The sequence below is a fragment of the Falco naumanni genome, chromosome 3, assembly GCF_017639655.2.
Source record: "Falco naumanni isolate bFalNau1 chromosome 3, bFalNau1.pat, whole genome shotgun sequence".
In the NCBI taxonomy this organism is placed as follows: Eukaryota; Metazoa; Chordata; class Aves; order Falconiformes; family Falconidae; genus Falco; species Falco naumanni.
Genome location: NC_054056.1, coordinates 41341361 through 41359284, shown reverse-complemented (window position 1 = coordinate 41359284; position 17924 = coordinate 41341361). Strand labels below are relative to the sequence as shown.

At 43.6% G+C, this 17924-nt stretch overlaps 1 protein-coding gene and 1 long non-coding RNA gene across 6 annotated transcripts in view; one reads left to right on the top strand and one right to left on the bottom strand.

Annotated features, from left to right (window-relative positions):
* The window catches only part of GRB10 (growth factor receptor bound protein 10), a 149086-nt gene that overhangs the window by 115961 nt on the left and 15201 nt on the right, over window positions 1–17924 (top strand). For all 5 annotated transcript variants that reach the window (XM_040586472.1, XM_040586469.1, XM_040586471.1 and 2 more), the window contains 3 exons: window positions 7009–7165; window positions 12974–13089; window positions 15864–15938. In XM_040586472.1, the coding sequence (XP_040442406.1) occupies window positions 7009–7165; window positions 12974–13089; window positions 15864–15938 (348 nt within the window). The remainder of the gene's footprint in view (window positions 1–7008; window positions 7166–12973; window positions 13090–15863; window positions 15939–17924) is intronic.
* Window positions 599–6105, bottom strand: LOC121084674. The gene is made up of 2 exons (XR_005826833.1): window positions 5263–6105; window positions 599–4860 (listed from the first exon to the last, which is right to left on the bottom strand). It is a non-coding gene; the product is annotated as an uncharacterized LOC121084674 (long non-coding RNA).

The following is a 17924-nucleotide window of genomic DNA, read 5'->3' as shown; positions in this document are numbered from 1 at the left end:
GGCAGAGGTTATATCTTGAAAACGTGCTCTGTACAGTCTTTTCTTAAAAGTACATTGCACAGTTCACACCTTTGTATGTAACAGCTGAGATTTCCTGTACAGGGGGCATTAGTACTTTAAATCTTGAGAAGATAGAAACAGATAATGAGTATAGACATCTATACTCATTGTCTCCATAACAAATAGCTTTTTTCACACCTAGTTTTGTATGAGAGGAGGAAAAGCTTTGGCTTGTTTTTACAATATTTGGGGTTTTAACTTTAATAGTACCCCAGATGTGCTTGTTGTATATGTTCCTTTAAATGAGCTTTGTGTATCAGCAACATCACACTTTTTGCTTATTTTTTTTAATCTCAAATGTTGACAATTGCAGTATGTAATTATGCTGGTTTTGGCTGGGGTAGAGTTAATTTTCTTCACAGTACCTAGTAAGGGGCTGTGTTTTGGATTTGTGCTGGAAACAGTGTTGATAATTCACGGACGTTTTCATTACTTCCGAGCAGCTCACACAGAGCCAAGGCCCTTTCTGCTCCCCACCCACCCACCAGTGAGCAGGCTGGGGGGGCATGAGAAGCTGGGAGGGGACACAGCCGGGACAGCTGACCCCGACAGACCAAAGGGATATTCCGTACCATATAGTGTCACGCTCAGCAAATAAAACTGGTGGGAGAAGAAGGAAGGGAGGGTTTTCAGAGTTTTGGCATTTGGCTTCCCGAGTAACCGTTATGAGTGCTGGAGCCCTGCTGTCCTGGGGATGGCCGAACACCTGCCTGCCCATGGGAAGTGGTGAATGAATTCCTTGCTTTGCTTGCATGCGTGGCGTTTGCTTCACTTATTAACAACCCAAAGTTTTTGTCATTTTCACTCTTCTGACTCCGTCCCCTGTCCCACCGGGGCAGGGGTGAGCAAGCGGCTGTGTGGGGTTTAGCTGCCAGCTGGGGTTAAACCACAGCAGCATTTATGCCAATAGTGCAGAGACATGTTTGCTTGATTAGTCACCTCGGCCTAAATTCAGCCACTAGAGCTTACAGCATCCAGCTGAAGTCCAGCCTCAAGAACCTAGATTCCCTCTGCAGCTTGCAAAGAGACACAAATGCCTTTGTCACGTGCTTTAGATCTTAAGTTACCCTATCTCTCTCCCTTAGCTTCAGAAGGAATTTAACTCTAAAATTACCTGGGGTGAACGTGGGCCTGGGCATTTGTACGTGACAGGTTTGGAATTGCTGACCCTCCAACTAGAGACGCTGACTTGAACCCGGCGCTAAACCCGGTCCTGCCCTGCCCTTCTCTGCCCACACCACTGGGACTCCCAAAGCCCATCTCGCTGGTACGACCTCACAGAGTTTGTGACCTCCTTATTGGTGTTTGATGACCACTGAACATATGATAATACTGATTGCCCTTCAAGTTGAGTTACTTCTTTGCCTCTTGGAAATGGGTTTAAAATTTAGCAGCCCAGCAAAGAGGGACAGAATCAGGGTTTTGTAACGTGGCCAACTGAAGTTCCCCCTGCCTCTTCTTTTTGAAGATTGCTGTTCTGAATATGAAAGTCAAAGGCTGATCTTGATCTTCTAGCAGTTGTTCTCCTTTGTTGTTCGTAGGCTTTTAAATGTGTACCTAAATATAGTATATGCCAGAGGAGAGAGTTCATGTTGCTATGAGAACCTTAACCTCAGCGTTTACTAAGGTTTTGTGTTTATATGTAGGGGGGGGAAACAATGATCAAATAACTCAGAGTTGTTTTTCTTTTGTAAGGAAATGCTATCTGATGCCTTGTATATAAGTGGTCCTATCTGCAATGTATTGCTGTTACTGCTGTTGTTTTTTCTGAAGAGCTTTTTTCTTGTATGAGGTGAGCAACAGAGGAGGCAAAAAGAGCCATAGGGTTAACCTACATATTTATTTTATTGCAGCACTTGAAATTCCCATGTCTTACAAAGCTGTGTTAATGGAGCTGGGCAAGTAATTGGGGGACTGGCTGGTGTTCCAGTGTGTAGATGTGGTTGACCAGGTTGCTTGCCTGTCAGGTGTGCAGAGAGCATGCTTAGAGGCTTTTCTTTATCAAACGTTTGCTAGTTTAGGAAGCAAACCCTTTTTTGTTACCTCTTCAACTAGGCAAATGGCAGTTCAAGGGTAACCTGCATGCAGAGCTTGCGTCTTCAGCAACTTTGAGTTGGACTGATCCTAACTGAAAGCTTCCCCATTCCTCTAGTGACTCTGACTCTGCTCTTGTGAGCCCATGAGCTTTGTGTATAGAAAGCTTTTGGAAGAATGATCTCGTCAAAACAGGGTTTCAGAAAACAGCAAGTACCTGCCTGCTACGTAGGCGCTGTTTGCAATAAATTGTTCATGCTTGCACAAGGTACATGTGTTGTTTGAGTTTTCTTTCTGTGTACCTCACTGATGGTACAGTTCTCATGTCTTGAACAATCTTGAGTGAAATCAGGGGATGAAAGTCAAAACTTGCTGGACTGATTTTCAGTTTGTGCAGCTCTTGGTAATGACTCTTCAATGTATTTTAATGGCTTTCTGTGATGCCTCTGATCATCTCCTATAAAGGGCAACTCTTGAAGAACTAGTGTACTGGAACTTTTTATGTATTAGATTTCAGTCAGAGGGCCTTCTGATAACTAGTACTCTCTCCTTCTACTTAGTTTGAAGTCATAATCCAGGAAAACAAAGGTTGGTTTGCAGTGATACAAATTACACTGTGATTAATTTCAGGCTGTAGAATGCAAATCTGGATCCATTTGATGCTGAAGATTTTCAGCATAACATCATTTAAAAGCATGAATTTGAATGGTAATTTTGTATAGTCATAGAGGAGTTTTTGCAGAAAAAGGAAAAAAATAGCACAAATAGAAAAGTGGAGAAGTAATGTGAACATGACACAACTAGGGTTCTTTTTGTCCTCATTCCTAATAATGTTTGCCTTACTTGATGCACACAAAATACTGCAGTGAAGTTGAGGAACTGAGGCTGGAAGATGAAACAGCCATGAGGGTACTCAAGATACGCGACCCATTATATGAAACCACTGAACTGATGAATATTAATGTGCTTTTAAATTTTTAATTTTTAAGTCTTTCTGCCTTTCAAAAAAGAAAAAAAAAACTAAGAGAAAAAAAACACCAAAAAGAAAGCTTGGGGGAAGAATCCTTCCCAGAACAATGGTGCAGTCTGTTATCTGCTCCTTTGCACTGTAAAGCACTGAATGTTCAGCCAATATAGTGCTCTGGTTGGCTTAGCATTCTTAACCTTAATTTTGAATAGAAGGTGCCTTGTGCTGCTGACGTAATTAGGGCCTTTTGTAAATCACTGTTGCAGGCAGTCTGCTGTTGCATTTCACTGCATTTCTCCAGCGATGCAGGGCAAAAGTGTCTAACTCTCTGAACCTCTCTTCAGGCTGTCTTTTTATTATTGGAGTATTTTATTCAGAATGAACTCTGCTTCATTTTCCTTTGTAGATAATAAGCCTCAAATTAATTTTGCAAATGAAACAGTGTTTTTGGTGGGAGAAGTTTGAATAGGGAGCCTTTAATATCGTGAAGTAGGAGATGATGATTTGGGGAAAAAAAAAAAAAAAAGAAATGTGAAAGGATTGGATTTGACCAATTGGCTTTAAGTTTAGTTCCCTCTGTGATACAGTATTATCTGCCTCTTTTGTCACAGGAACTGTCAGAAAGTTTGAGCTGAATCTTTGTCATCGAGCTGGTTTCGTATTTGCGGTTGTACGTCGTGCTCTGCAGTGTTGTGTGGGGGCATAAAATCCCCTTACCTTTCATGTAAGCCTCTGGGGACCGTCGCACTCCTGCCTCCGCAGAGGCACGGGTTTTCATCTCACTTCTGCCTCTCCTACCCTCTCTGGCATGGTTCAGCTCAGGCCATGACATCCCCTCCTGATGCAGTCTTTTATATCCATGATGTCAGTGGCGACACGAGGCCTTGTGCTGTCCTTGATATCAAACACAGCACTATTAATAGTCAGTGAAGTTAACTTGTTTCTGCCTTCACGCTGCCCACCCACTGCACTCCAGGCCCTGGGCTGTCAAAAGCATCGATAAAACCATCCCTGCAGATGAACGTAGGTGCCTAAGGTGGCTCCTGTGCTGTGGGAGTAGCGGGGTTCTGCCCACAGGGCCTGGCCAGGGGAGCAGGGAACGCGGTGTGCCATCTTCCCGCAGAGCGGCATGCAGAGCCGCAGCCGTCCTGTGTTCTGCACCTGCCTTGAGGTGCCATTGTAGTTCGGGGTGGCTGGCATCGGCTCATACTCTGGGCAGGGAGCGGGGGGGTGGGACACATACCTGCGGTCCCTTCGCTATATAACGAGGGAGCGTGGCATGCATGAGTGTAGAAGAAGCTGCAGCGTTCTTCCAGTGGCCATGCTCCATCAATTCTTTATGTGCCTAGGGGCAGGGAAAAGCATGGTGATTGTCTTACAGCTCTGTCCTACCTGCAAGGGCTTGAGAGGCACCCTCAGCAGAACGGCTTTTCGCCCTCTTCTGCGACTTGGCAGAGACAAGGGTCAGGCGCAGCCTGTGCTACATCGCTGCCTTGTTCCCAGCAAAACCGCAGGGAAGGAAAAGGTTTCCTGTGCCGCAGGTGTTGTAGAAGTGCGGGTTGCGCTGGCGTGGCTGGTGCAGGCTGCCCTGCGGGGGCTGGGGCAGGGCGCAGGGCTGCGCCGCCCGGTGCTCCTGCGTGAGCGGGTGATGTCACCGGGATGGTTCCCGAGGCAGGAAGCCCATCCCAGAGAGTTTAGCTTCAATACAGAAAGCGGAGTTTAGTGCACCAAGAGTGCGCCGAAAGTCGGAAGGAATTCTTTCACCACCCCTCTTTGGCTGTGTCGCTCCTTCCTAATCTCTTGCGATAAAAAGTAGAAGAAGAAGGAAAAAAAAAATTGTGAGCGGGTGTTACCCCCCCCCTCCCCGTTCATTCCCCACTAAACGCGAAACAAACAAACCAGCAGCTTTGTGTCGTGCCGAGCGCTGCCCCGCCGGTGTGCCTGCACGGCCGGAGCGGGAGCTGCGCTGCCCTGTTGCGGGCGGGTGCGATCGCTGCGGGCGGGTGCGCGGGGCGCTGCCGCCGTCCCGCGGGCGCTGGCGGGGGGTGCGCTGCCACGGGTGCTGGTGACGGGGCGCGGACTTGCCCGCAGGACAAAAAGCGGAGGCACCCCCACCCCCCGGTGTGTGCGAGCACGCCTGCGGCTCGGCGAAGCGCTGGCAGGAGCGGGAGCGCGGCTGCAGCGCTGTGCGGCACGCATACCTTCCCCGGGGCTACAGCAACCGGGATTCCCCCTGCTCTCCCCCGGAGCCGACTTCTGAAAGAGCTGGCTCATCCCCGCTGTCAGATGGAGCCGTTTCCTGAACGCGCGGCTTTGAGTCACTTGGGCTAGATGAGGCTTTAACTCCTCCCTCGCCGGGCTTCGGTTCGTACGTAGCGGGGGGAGGGAGGCGGCGGCCGGCGGGCTCCGGCCGTGCGGTGCCGGCGCCCCCTCGCCCCGGCCCGCCGCGCCCGGCCGCGGAGCAGCGCGTCCCGCGCCCGGCGGGCCCGAGCGGAGCCGGCGGCGGGGCGGGAGCGGCGGCGGAGAAGTTCAAGTGCTTAAGTTGCAGCGGATGACATCAGCGCGGGCGGGCCGGGCCGCGGGCGGGCTCGGCGCCGGGCACCACGCGTGCCTCCGCCGCCCGGGCTGCGGCTCCCCCCGCCCGCCAACTTCGGCGCTGCCGGAGGGGTCTCAGACGCCCGTGGGTGGTCATAAAAACAAATTTCCTTTGTAATTTCTTTTTTTTTTGGGGGGGTGGGGGGGGCGGGAATAATTTGGAAGTCTGATAGTGTGTGGGAAATGATTACATCAGTCGGAGGGAGGGCTAGGATTGGTCTACACCGTGTGGTTTGATTCACTACCGCAAAGATTGCGTGTAACCCTTTGAGTGGAGCTCTGGCAGAGTTGTTTCCCTCCCCAGAAACAGTCCCCATAGCAGGGGCTACGTGACAGGTACGGTACCGCCACCCGCGGACACCGCCGGCACCCCGGGCGCCCAGCCGCAGGCTACAAAGGGTCGGCGGAGGCAGAGAACAAACTCTCTCAAGAGGCAATCTCTATTTAAAATGCCATCTTGTTCTTCCGACTGCTGCCTTTTACGTGCCGTTGAGGTAAGATTTTTCCGTATCAAATTACCCCCCAGTTTTTTTGTTAGATTTGCCTGCTCTTGCTGGGATGCGGAGCATTTTAAACACGGAGTTGATGTAAATCTTGGACCCGCACGTTCACCCAGAGAAATAATTTTGCAGCAAGTGTCTCTCGCTTGAGCAGAACAATGCAAAGAGGAAAGCATCTGTATAATTCAGGAGGTGGGGAGAAGGTTCCTGACTTGTTCTCTCATCTCCATTAATATTTAGGATGTGCAGCGTATGCATGTTCGGTTTTGAACTACTTTCGAGCTCGGATCAAAAGAGAAGTCGGGGCAGGGAGAGAAATGCGTGGACTGTGCTAGCTAATTGATCCGCCGGTGAACTGCAAGTGGGACTTCCCTGAGTGAAACAATCAAAAGTTAGTGGGGAACAAGAGAGCCATTTTTAATCTTCAGGGTCTTGGCCTGCTCCCCTGTAAATGTTCGGAGGCCTCCGATGGGATCGTAGAGAAAATTCTGTGCGTTTGACTGGATGTAATTTCTCTCGCCCACTGTTGCTGAAGTACTCTCTCGATACTGTTTCATGTTTGCTTACCTTACACAGCTTTATACAGAACCTGCTGTCTCACTTTTTCTGTGTATGTGGTCATATTAACCCTGCAGAATCTTTGTTCAGTGCAGGGAGGTGTTGGGGAGGGGGGAGGGGAAATAGGGCAAGAAGGCATCAAGAGAAAGTGTTATTAAGTGAATCATCCATGTCATTTGTCCTGGCTGCCAAGGTGCTTGGAACCCTCACACCAAGAGGATGCTTTTCACGGTAGCTGTGTGGTTTGCCCGTGTTCGGAGCTGTTGATCTGTAAGTGTACCCTTTATGTTGCAGGATGTAAAAGTCTTTAGTGAAGATGGAACAAGCAAAGTGGTCGAGATTCTAGCAGACATGACAGCCAGGGACCTCTGTCAGCTGCTCGTTTACAAAAGTCATTGTGTGGATGATAACAGCTGGACTCTAGTGGAGCATCACCCTCACCTAGGATTAGGTAGGGAATGGTCAAAGGGGTGGCATGGTTACCTGGGAACATAAAATATGTGTGATTCCTGTTAATGTGCTTCCAGCCGGAACGTTTTCTTTCCACTGCTTTTATTTGTACAATCAGCTGAAGTCACATACATGCTTTTTTTGTATTACAATTTGATGTGTTAAGCGTTTAAGCCATTTTAAGTCCTTCTCTTACTTCCCATCCTTTGGGGTTTTATTATAAAAAAGAAAAATAATTGTCTAATCTTCACGCTAGCGCTCTGTTGCTACCTTGCTGTGTCTGAAGCTATTGCAAATAAACAGCTTAGGCAAATTAAGCTTGATCCTTAGAGTACCAGTCCTGTGAAACAGCTCAGCTCATCACCAGCTGGGAGACCTGGGTGGACAGACTCAGCTTTGCATACCTACAGTAATGCTTATGAAAGCTAGACATGCTGAGGTGGGGGAGGGGGTTGGGTAAACTTGACTTCAGGCAGGGAAAAAATGGTGGCAGCACCTGCAAATCCAGGGGCAATTTCTGGACCAGCAGTGGCATCTGCTCTCCAGGCAGCAGCTCCTCCACCTGATTGAAATTAAGGTGTCATGGTTACAGTTTCAAGAAGGCACAAGAGAAAGAACTGTGGGGAATTAAATAACACTGTGAATTGGTTTAATTACAGTACCTGAAAGGATCTCATGTTATTCAGTCTTGCTTTTCCTGTTATTTTGTGGCACTGATTAGTTGCTGATTATGTGCAGCTTGCAACTGCATATTGCTCAGATAACACTAACTATAATTGTACGTAGCATACAATAGCGCTTTAGAAAGTGCAGCATTTGGAGTATTAGTCGATACACTTCACAAGGAATTTTTTTCTAGAAAATAGAGGAAGACAAATCATAAGCTGCGATCACCAGCACTGGAATTGTGAATGCTATCTGTAGCTAACAGAGGTTTTCTATGTCTAAAAATGTAATTCAGAACCCTTACAAATAAAAAAAGGAAAAGAATTGCTGGAGAGGTGACACCCTAAACCAATACTGTTAAACGCAGATAAATTCACTGCTCTACAGAACAGCACTCAAGAAAAAAACCCCACCAACCATATGATATCCTGCTTATTTAATTGTTTTATTGGGTGTCTCTCCTAATATAGAAATGTCTGAAAAAATGAACATGAAACACTCATTTGTCTGTGTCTGTGATACACTTTCAGTTCTGAGCACTTAGGCCGAGGTGAAGAATTAAGGTATAAATTACAGAATCTTTATCTCTGTAGCTTAATATGCCACATGTGCGCTTCTAGAAACCTTTACAAATTTTCAGTTTTATCAATGCTCATTAAACTACCAGGCTCTCTTTTCTTCTATATTCTCTTTCCCATCATTGCTGATTACCAAGGTATTGTGTAAACAGAAGCCTTCTCCTTTGTAACCAACATCCTTCTCCTGCCAGATTCATTCAATGATGCCACAATTCAGTGTTTGTGACATCACAATAGCTTCCATGGTGACTAATTGTGCTGTCAAACTCTGGTGTGTGACATCTCTGAATGAATCGGGCAGGAGGCTGATTAGGAAATCAAAAGCTTCTGTTTACACACAAATAACTTGGTAATTAACAATGATGGGAAAAGAGCAAGATACTTACCGGGCTGCATTTATATACATGGGGACCTGCTTGCCTTGGACCTCTGTTTCACAGTGAAGCACAAAGTGGGGCCCTGGCTGTCCCAGAGAAACTGGGTGTGCGGGTTGGAGCTTCAGCAGCCACCGAACTTTGTTCCACAGGGACTGCTCCGGGGCTGTCCTCCGTAGGCCATGAAGCATATTTGTGTGAAAAGTAGTGCAGCCTTTGAGGGTGTAAAGTGAACAAAGGAGAAAGCATCAGAAAAGATGTAGCGATACAGAATTCACATCCTTGCAGGGATGAAGACAGAAAAGGGAGTAAAAGTGTTCTTTTAACGGGAGACAGCGGCATCCAGTTTCTTGTATTTGGAGACCAAAGTATACACTGTGACATAATACAGTTTAAATGCCAACTTTCATCTGTCCACCCAGCTTTGGTTGCAGTTTGAATTTTTTGTTATACGGCTGCTTCTTTCTAGCTTCTCACTAGTTTAAATGTTTCCCTGTATTTCAGAGACTGTCAGTTCAAGGTATTAATCTGTCTTCACCTTAGATGAAGTTATTATCAGGTGTCTGATGTTCCGTATTTCTCCCCCTAGAAATAAGATTGCTAGTATAAGTATGAAACAACAGTGAAGAGATACTTAGCAGTGTGGAAAGAAATACAGTTTAAGAGTAGTGAGAATTCTGTGTTTCCAGAAGACGTTATTTCTTACTCAAGACATCCTTGCTGACTTGATGCCATAGGTGTTAATCTTGAAGCCCACCAAAAGAGGCGAGTTCGTTCATTAAGTTCACTATCTTTTTTTTCCCCCCACTAGTCTTGCCTAATACCGCTTTCCAAAAGAGCTCAGTTTGCAGAACCAGTTCATCTTCATACTATTGGGCAGACTGAGGGCAAGAGCAAAGTTTTGAAGCCAGCTGCATATTGTCACTGTGGTGATCTTCTAGGTCCCAGTTTTTAAGAAACCTTCACCTCACTGTACTGCTTACTTTGCACTCATAGCCAATTGTATTCCAAATAACACATGTGCTTCCAAATAACTTCATACAGCTTTCGGATGGCACAGAGTATTTGTGTTCTCACTGGAGGCAGTGGTGTGGCAATTTACCATCAGACTTGCTTAGATTTGACATGTGGAAATGGTTCCTGCTGCATTGCACCGCTAGTGTATAAAACACTTTATGGTCAAGACTTAAGCAGTCTGTAAAACTCAAATTGGTCCCATTATTTCATTTGCATCTAGCAATACAGCTAACCTGTTCATCAAATGTGGCATTCTCCCTATGTGCTACTCCATGCTTAACTATCATCAATTTAGGACTGGGACTGAGGTATCTCTATTGGACATTAACAGAAATAATGATGAAGACAGACGGTCATGACAGTATGTGTCTGGACACTGAAAGAATCTCGACCTACAAACCTCATTTTTCCAGCTCCAGAATTGACTGTACATCTTATTTAATATAGTTGAAGTAGGAAAGAAAAGTAGGGCTCTGAAATATATGTAGGGTTAGAAAGAAGAATTGCTGCATAGTTTTGTACGTAGATTTTCTTGCTTACATGTGCATTGAATTTTATTTGCCTTAATCTGATCGAATTAAAAGTGAAGCAGTTAAACACAGCACTTGCTAAATTACAAAAACAGGGAAGGCTATGTCACACTTTGGTCCACATGTCATTTGTAGTAATTCTCTAATTGGGAATTTTGGGCCATGCCTGTGAGTTGCTCGTGGTAGAATCTAGTTCCTTTTCCCATCTGGTATAATTTCTGCAGTTCTGTAGAAGTTCAGATAATAATACAGGGCAATTTGGGGGTGGAGGGGGCAGGGGGAAGAAATGAAAAGAAAGTCTGTTCTTCTAGGAAGTGTGTAGAGGAGACTGAGTTGAGCCTATCAGATAAACTAAAAGGAGGCATTTCTAGTCACTTCAGCATCGATGCCACTTGAAGACAGGCAGACCTATTGAACTTAACAGACAGACAACTGTGCTTCTAGTATTGTAGTGGGAAGCTCAAAGCAGGGCTGAGGTTGAGTTGCTGGTGTGTCAAGTGGCAGTTCATCCCATTTGTACAAACCAAGTGCAGATTACCAAGGACCTCCCAAGTGTACGACTTCTGTGAAGTAGTAGCAAACTGACCAGGACTAGCTTCCTTTTTACATGCAGGTGCTATGAAATGCCGTACCTTTTCTTCAGGATGGCTTTCACCATCAAAATGAAAATGTAAACATTAAATCGACACGAGTATCACCACAGAATCTCAAAAAGGTCTCGAATTAGCAAAGAAATGCATCTAGGTCTGTTGCCTAAAACATCTTAAGAAACAGTTACAGGGTGTATTTATACAAACTAACAGTCAGAATGCAAACCAAATTGACAAATGTTCATCTATACTGTGTTCCCACAGGACAGAGTGAACAGGACATGGCTTGTCCCTGCCCTTAAGCGAGCAATCTTCAGTGTGTTAGGACACTGAGGACCACAACTTTGTGCACAGACATAAGGAGGCAGTAACGAGGTCTTTCAGGGTTCGTACTGTGATGAAGATTCGTTCCAACATAATTAAATGTTTTCTGAAGGAAGCATAATTTAAAAAAAACCAGAAAGGCCCTTCACCCTCATAGGCCCACCATCCTCATCACAGTGTGGAGGAGATTTGACTTAACTGGTTGCCTAAAACCAGGACAGCAGCAATAGATCGGTGATGATACCTGAAACTTCACCTGTGAAACCCCTAGATAAAATAGAGATGTAGGTGATGAATGCTCAGGTGGTGCAAAATGTCCTTAATTAACTGCTACCAACAGCAGTGTGGCTGCATACCTTAGTTGAAGAACTACCCTTTAAAAGTGTTGTTACAACTAGTGTACTAAGACTAAGAAGCGGCTCTTTCTTTGAGAGCAGCCCAGTATGGAACATCTTCAGCGTTAACCCCTTGAAACAAAACCTGTGGCAATGCAGGACATTGCAAGCACATGGTAAATGTTGAAGTCATCAGTGAGCTGGTGATGGCTGACGATCTAAATGCAGGTGAAGAAGACAGTAGGACCATTCAGAGATAGGTTATGTTTTCAATCAAAGAACTTACATTAATCTGCTAAGAATAATCCAACTGTCATTCAGGTGCTTGCTGCTTTTTGAGATGCCAGTGACTGCTTGCTTTCTGTCCTGAAAACACCCCAAGAGAACTTGGGCAGCAGTCTGATATTTCTAACCGTGGGAGTGTAAGGATGCAGGAACACGGAGTGGGGTAGGGACTCTCCAAACTTCTTTGACCAGGAAGTCACACGCATTTTGGATAGGGCTTTGCGGAAGTTATTTTTTGTTTGACCTCATTTTTATATTTGCTGTTATATAAGGGATGAAAGTACTGACTAGTAATATTTTTGAAAAATACCTAAATATTCTCTCAGAAACTTGTGAAGATTTGCCAAGATAATGAGTTCATTAAGTAGTGCCGCACTTAACCCATTTGCCTTCTTTAGAGTTACTTACTGCTTTCAGTGAATTGGATTTGTTAAAGCTATCTGTGTGTGCTTTGATGTGCCATTCTTTTGACCAGAGAAGTGGTGGTTATGGGGAGTTACCTTGTAACCAAATCTAGAGCAGAAAATTACCCTGTTATGTGTACAAAACATTCGTCTCTGTCAGTATTCCTGTAAAGTAGATCCTGTGACCTCTTTCATAATAAACCCCATTGTCTAGCATCTACAATAAAGGCCTGAAGTTCACCTTGAAATGAACTGGGTTTATAGAGTGTGATCAAATAGGACACTGTATTTCTGTGGTAGTTCAAGACCTAACGGTGGCCTTTCTACAGCTTTTTTCCCCTTAAAACTTTCTACCTTGCCAGTTCCACAGCATACAGCTAGCACCAAAAGGAGAGGTTTGTGTGTATGATTTAAGCTGTTGCACACCAAAATATCTTGTTCCCTTTCTCAGAAGTTTGTGCTAATGAAGCCCTGATGTAAGAAATCTGTGAAGAGCACTGTCATGTAATGTTAAACTTTGTAATACTTAACACCCTAGTACATTTAAATGCCTCATGGCAGTATGGTTTGAAAACTGCAGTATGTTTTGCTAACTTCTTAAAATGTAGTGGAATTACGCTGGGTTGTTTTACTGCTGTTCTTTGGAATTTGGTCTTGCTGTTTCTGCTGGTTGGCTGTGTGTTGACGTCATCTTCTTTTTCCACAGAGAGGTGCTTGGAAGATCATGAGCTCATAGTTCAAGTCGAGTCCACAATGGGAAGTGAAAGTAAATTTTTGTTCAGGAAGAATTACGCAAAATATGAATTTTTCAAAAATCCCATGGTGAGTCTTATTATTATTTAGTTGCTTACATGACAGAGAGGGGGATGGATTGCGATAACATTGCTGGGTGCTGTTATCTCTTTAAACATTTATTTAAAAAAGCAACTGACTAGCAGAGTTCTTTCCAGTGAAATTTTAATCAATGTTTAAATTCCTTGTACTTTCCTCCCAGCCTAAAAACCTCAAGTGTTTTCAAGTTACTAAATACACTTGCTTCAAAATGACGATTGTTAGAGAGTGACCATGACAGGGAAATGTTTGTTTGTGTAAGAAAAACAATCAGAAGTGTAATTTACTCATTATCTTCAAAGTCACTTGATTTGAAGCAAATTGATCACATAGCGTGCAGTATCCAAACATTTTAACTTCTGACAATAATAATTAAAAAAAACAAACCTCTGGTGTTGCACTTACTACATACAAAGTATTTCCAGTTTATCGTTATATGTGTTAAACAGTGCCTCACCTATGGCTGTGTTTTACTTGTGTACTCTGCCTTCTTTACTGATCATAGTAACTTACCCTCTCTAATGTCCTCATGTATATCTATACTTGAAAAGTATTGTATGTCATAGCTATACTTATTCCTGGATTTGTATGATCTTTTGATCTGTTTGCAGTGTAACTGCTTATTTGGGGATGATTTTTTCACATTTTATCTAAGCAAGTAGGAACAGGCTGTTTACATGAACCAGTGTCAGTTTCTGTGACCCATCTAGACAGCTGAAGAAGGATAATCCAGAGGTGGTTTAGGTGAGAACAGATTTTGGGTCAGCCAGGCATTTGTGGTGCCAGAAGAAAAAAGATTAATGAGGTCACATGAAAACTGATTGCTGAAGTTACTGTGGATGATAAATTCATTTCTTTCCTCATAGAAGCTAATGCACAGTTGCTGCATCCTCGCATGTGTGCTTGCACGTACATTTGTCATCTGCTAGTGCTTGTTTCAGAGGCTGTGCCTCGACTTACTGTATGAAACATTTCTGTACCCAGAGTGTTTGTAATCTTGATCTTCCCATCTGATAGCCTATGAACATCTGAGTGTTGTACAGAAATTTTGGTATCATAGGAGCTAGTACATTGGTTTCATGTAGCATACTTTAATTAATAACAGAGCATGGGAGTAAAACCAAGAATGCTTGGCATTCAGTCCCAGGCTCCTGCAATCAGAGAATAAATCATTCTTTTGGTGTAAGAATACGAAGGCTCCCTATCCGTTGCATTAGCTGTTGCCATATGGCACTGTTTCTATTCAAGAGAGGCTGGTAAATGTTAGCTTTCAGAATTCGTTGTGCAGCGTACCTGGTAGAAGAGTGATTCCTCTTCAGCCCTTGTCTTTATGCCCTAAAACCTGAAATTTACATTGCCTGAAGAGTGACAAGTGTTCTAAACTGGAAATGTTTTGGTTGTGATTCATCTTGTTATAATCAGTCATTGTTTTATTTCAGACATTTCTGCATGTCTTCATGCTTCAAATAATGTTTAAAAACTTCAAAAGTGACTTAATGTAATCTCTGCGTGTAGTAAATTCAATGTACTGAATTATGCAGGCATTTTAAAACACGGCAAATGAAAAGGGGAACTGGAGGAATAAATCTGAAGTCAAGTCATCAAGTGTCAGTGAGAAAACTGTCTGACCTTTGCCATGCAAAGATTCGGTATGAATGAGATATTGTACTGGATGCCTGGCATCGAAAAGCTCTGTAGAAGCACCTGTTTGTGTGTGAAACAATATTTACTTCTGTGTTTGTGGGGTGGTGGAAAGGAGGTAGATGTCTGCTTTGAGATTATTAAAATCTAGCAGTGAAGCAGGGCATGCGACACAGAGCCTAGTTATTGCACATGTCCTTGTTCAGTTTTTAATGTTTCATTTCATGGAAAGTATGCTGACCTATCCATATAAGAATAAACACTGGGCTCTGTTATGTTCGCCTGAAAAACAAATATATAGGGCTAGATTTTGCAAAAGGCTTTTCTCTTGAGAGACTGAATCGTTTCAAGCCCTGAGCATAACCTGGCTGTTGAACAACAAAATGAAAGCATCAACAGTCACACATGAGCTCTTTCTCATAATTCGGGTCTGCAAATGGTACTTTGTTTGGAGCCTTCTGAGGGACTGAGCAGGTTTTAGGGTCACACAGATACAGCACTGAAGAACTGTATTGTGGATTGAAAGAGTGCTGTCAAAGATAAAGGTGTACATACTGGAGATACTGCAGCATCCTTGCTGAGTTTTCTTTTAATGTATTTGCATCTGGCTTACTCCTGTAAGGGTAGAGAAAACTTGTTATTCCTGCTGTTCTGCATCTTCCATGTGGCAAGTGGAGTTACAGGGAGTTTGTTCACTGAACAGCCTTTCTGGATGGAGAGGGAAGCCCAGAAATTTGGTGGCAGAATATGCAGTAAGCAAGGACTCACTGTGCACCCAACCTGCAGGACCATTCATCCTGTCCTTTCCTAGAAAGTAGAGGCTGTTAAGAGGTCCCTGAAAGCCCTCAGTAGAAGAGGAAGCAATGGGAAAATGCACTTATGAAATACTGCGTATCAGATACTTTAAAAATCCCCATTCTGTCTGCATGGGCGTCTGATGAGCAGAAGGAAGGCAACAACTGCACTTGAAAGCCCTAGCATTACTTTCTGTGTCATGGGGTACCCAAACTAATTAAAGAGTGATAGTTTAAAAAAATTAATTACTGGAAGAAAATTTCACTTGTCCAATGTAAGAGTGCTTAAATATAATGTGACTTGCAATTGTCTTCTCTTTTTGTGTTTAGAATTTCTTTCCAGAGCAAATGGTTGCCTGGTGCCAGCAAACAAATGGCAGTATCCCACAGTCACAACTTTTGCAGGTACTGTACGTTATCTGTATGGACAAAAAGGGTTTTTGAGCTGGAGGGGAGAGGTTGAGAGGAAGGAAGGGAGAATTCAAAGGTCTGGAAATAGCTGGTTGGAGAAAGACCAGTATAGTGAATTAGCGTATGGGACTAATGTTGAAAATATCTGGCAAAGATCTTACCCAGTGGCACTGAGGTGTAAGTTATAAGCACAATGTATTCATAGCTATGTTCATACATATTTGTTCCATTAATACTCATCTCACTCTGTGGGTACCTGGTTGGCCACCTAATGTTGCTCCTAAAATGGTCTCAGCAGATACATTTCTAGAAAAACAAATATACCTTATAAAAAGCAAAACAGAAGCACTCCTTTATGCTCCACATCATAGCATAGAAGAAAGTGTAAAAATGCATGTGTACATTAGAAAATGGGTTTGAGATGGTGAGAGGTTTTGCGTTTGCTTTTTACATCCCGTGTTTGTGCCTGGCAAGAATTAACAGTAAGGATAAACTTCTCCAAGGTTCAGCCAACTAGCTGCTCTTTTATATAGAAAAATAATTCCCTAAGAAGTAAGCGCAAGTAGTTACAGAAAATTATATGTAGTATTTGCAAAGTAATCCCATTTAAAGCTCTCCAAGTTAAATTACAGGGGTGTGTACCTTACGCATATGTGTTGGTAGAGCTATGTAATCTGCGTGGCAGTGGCACATACATCGAGTTTATACTGAAGTTTTGATGTTGCTGTACAGTTTCTTGCTTGCTCATGAAGGAACTGTGGTGGTAGCACAGTTTGTTGGCCTCCAAGGGTGGTGCTGAAGAGTGGGCTACCTCTCTGATCAGTAATTCATTCACTTAAACCTCTCAATTTAAGAACTCCCATGTGAGCCCTGTAGTCTTTTTCACTTTAGTTGTTTTCTCAAATGGGGGACAGTCAACTCATGAGGCCAAATTAAAACAGTTTATTAAAAGAGTGCTGTATTAAGAAGTAAGACCATGATGCCTGGAAGACAGTACCACGAATAACAGGCCAGTTATAAAGCAGAAGGCACAAATGTATCAAGAAAGTCTACATAAAAATAGCTGACTTTAGCTTGATTTCTGTCATTTTGCATGTTTGCAAACATGCACTGACTCTCCTTTTAAATAAAACAAGTTTGCACTGACTTTTGAACCAGTGCACTCATTTTGTCTTGTGACAGTTTCAAAATCCATTAAATACTGGCTCCAGGTTCACTGAGAAGAATTTAAAATGTTAACATCCACTCTCAGCTGGGAAATGAAACCAAACCAATTTCTGGAATTAAAAATGAAAGTCAGCATGCAATGAGGCTGCAATCAGGAACCAAACCTCTCGCAGACAGGCATTGCCACAGACTGGTAGGAACAGAGGTGTTCACACCTTGGACCCTTTTTCCTGCCATGTAAGTGGAGACTTGAGTTCGCTTGTTAATACAACCAGCAGGACTCCCTAAAAGAGAAGGATGTTCTTGAAGATGGAAGAGTTTCGAACCTAGGGTAACTCAAGCAGTAGGGAAAGGAAAACCTTACAAGCTTGTGAGATACAAGAGTTTGCTTCTGGGAAGGCTCAGTTAGGTACGATCCTGGAGAAGCACTAAGTCACAGGGGTTAATGGCATGAGAGAGTGGAGGAAAGAGGATGGGTACATTCTCCTTGGTTTGTTGTTTAACCATAAAAAACAATCTTCCTTAAGGCATTTATATTAAATACCCCTTTCCTTTTAAAAAACATACAACTGTTTTTCATCATTTCAATGACAGTTGCTGTTTTTTGAAGGTAAGCTTCCTGCGGTCTAGTAGTCATTATGTGTGTTGCATCTGCGGCAACCTCAAACATGAGCAAGTGCGCTGTTTTTAATTACACACGAAATAGGAAATAATACTAAGTTTTATCATCTCACAGTACCATATACTGCCTTAAGAGCCAGTATTTTTAGTCTTTTAACAGTAGCATGAAAAACAGCGGGATCTGTTTGGCGT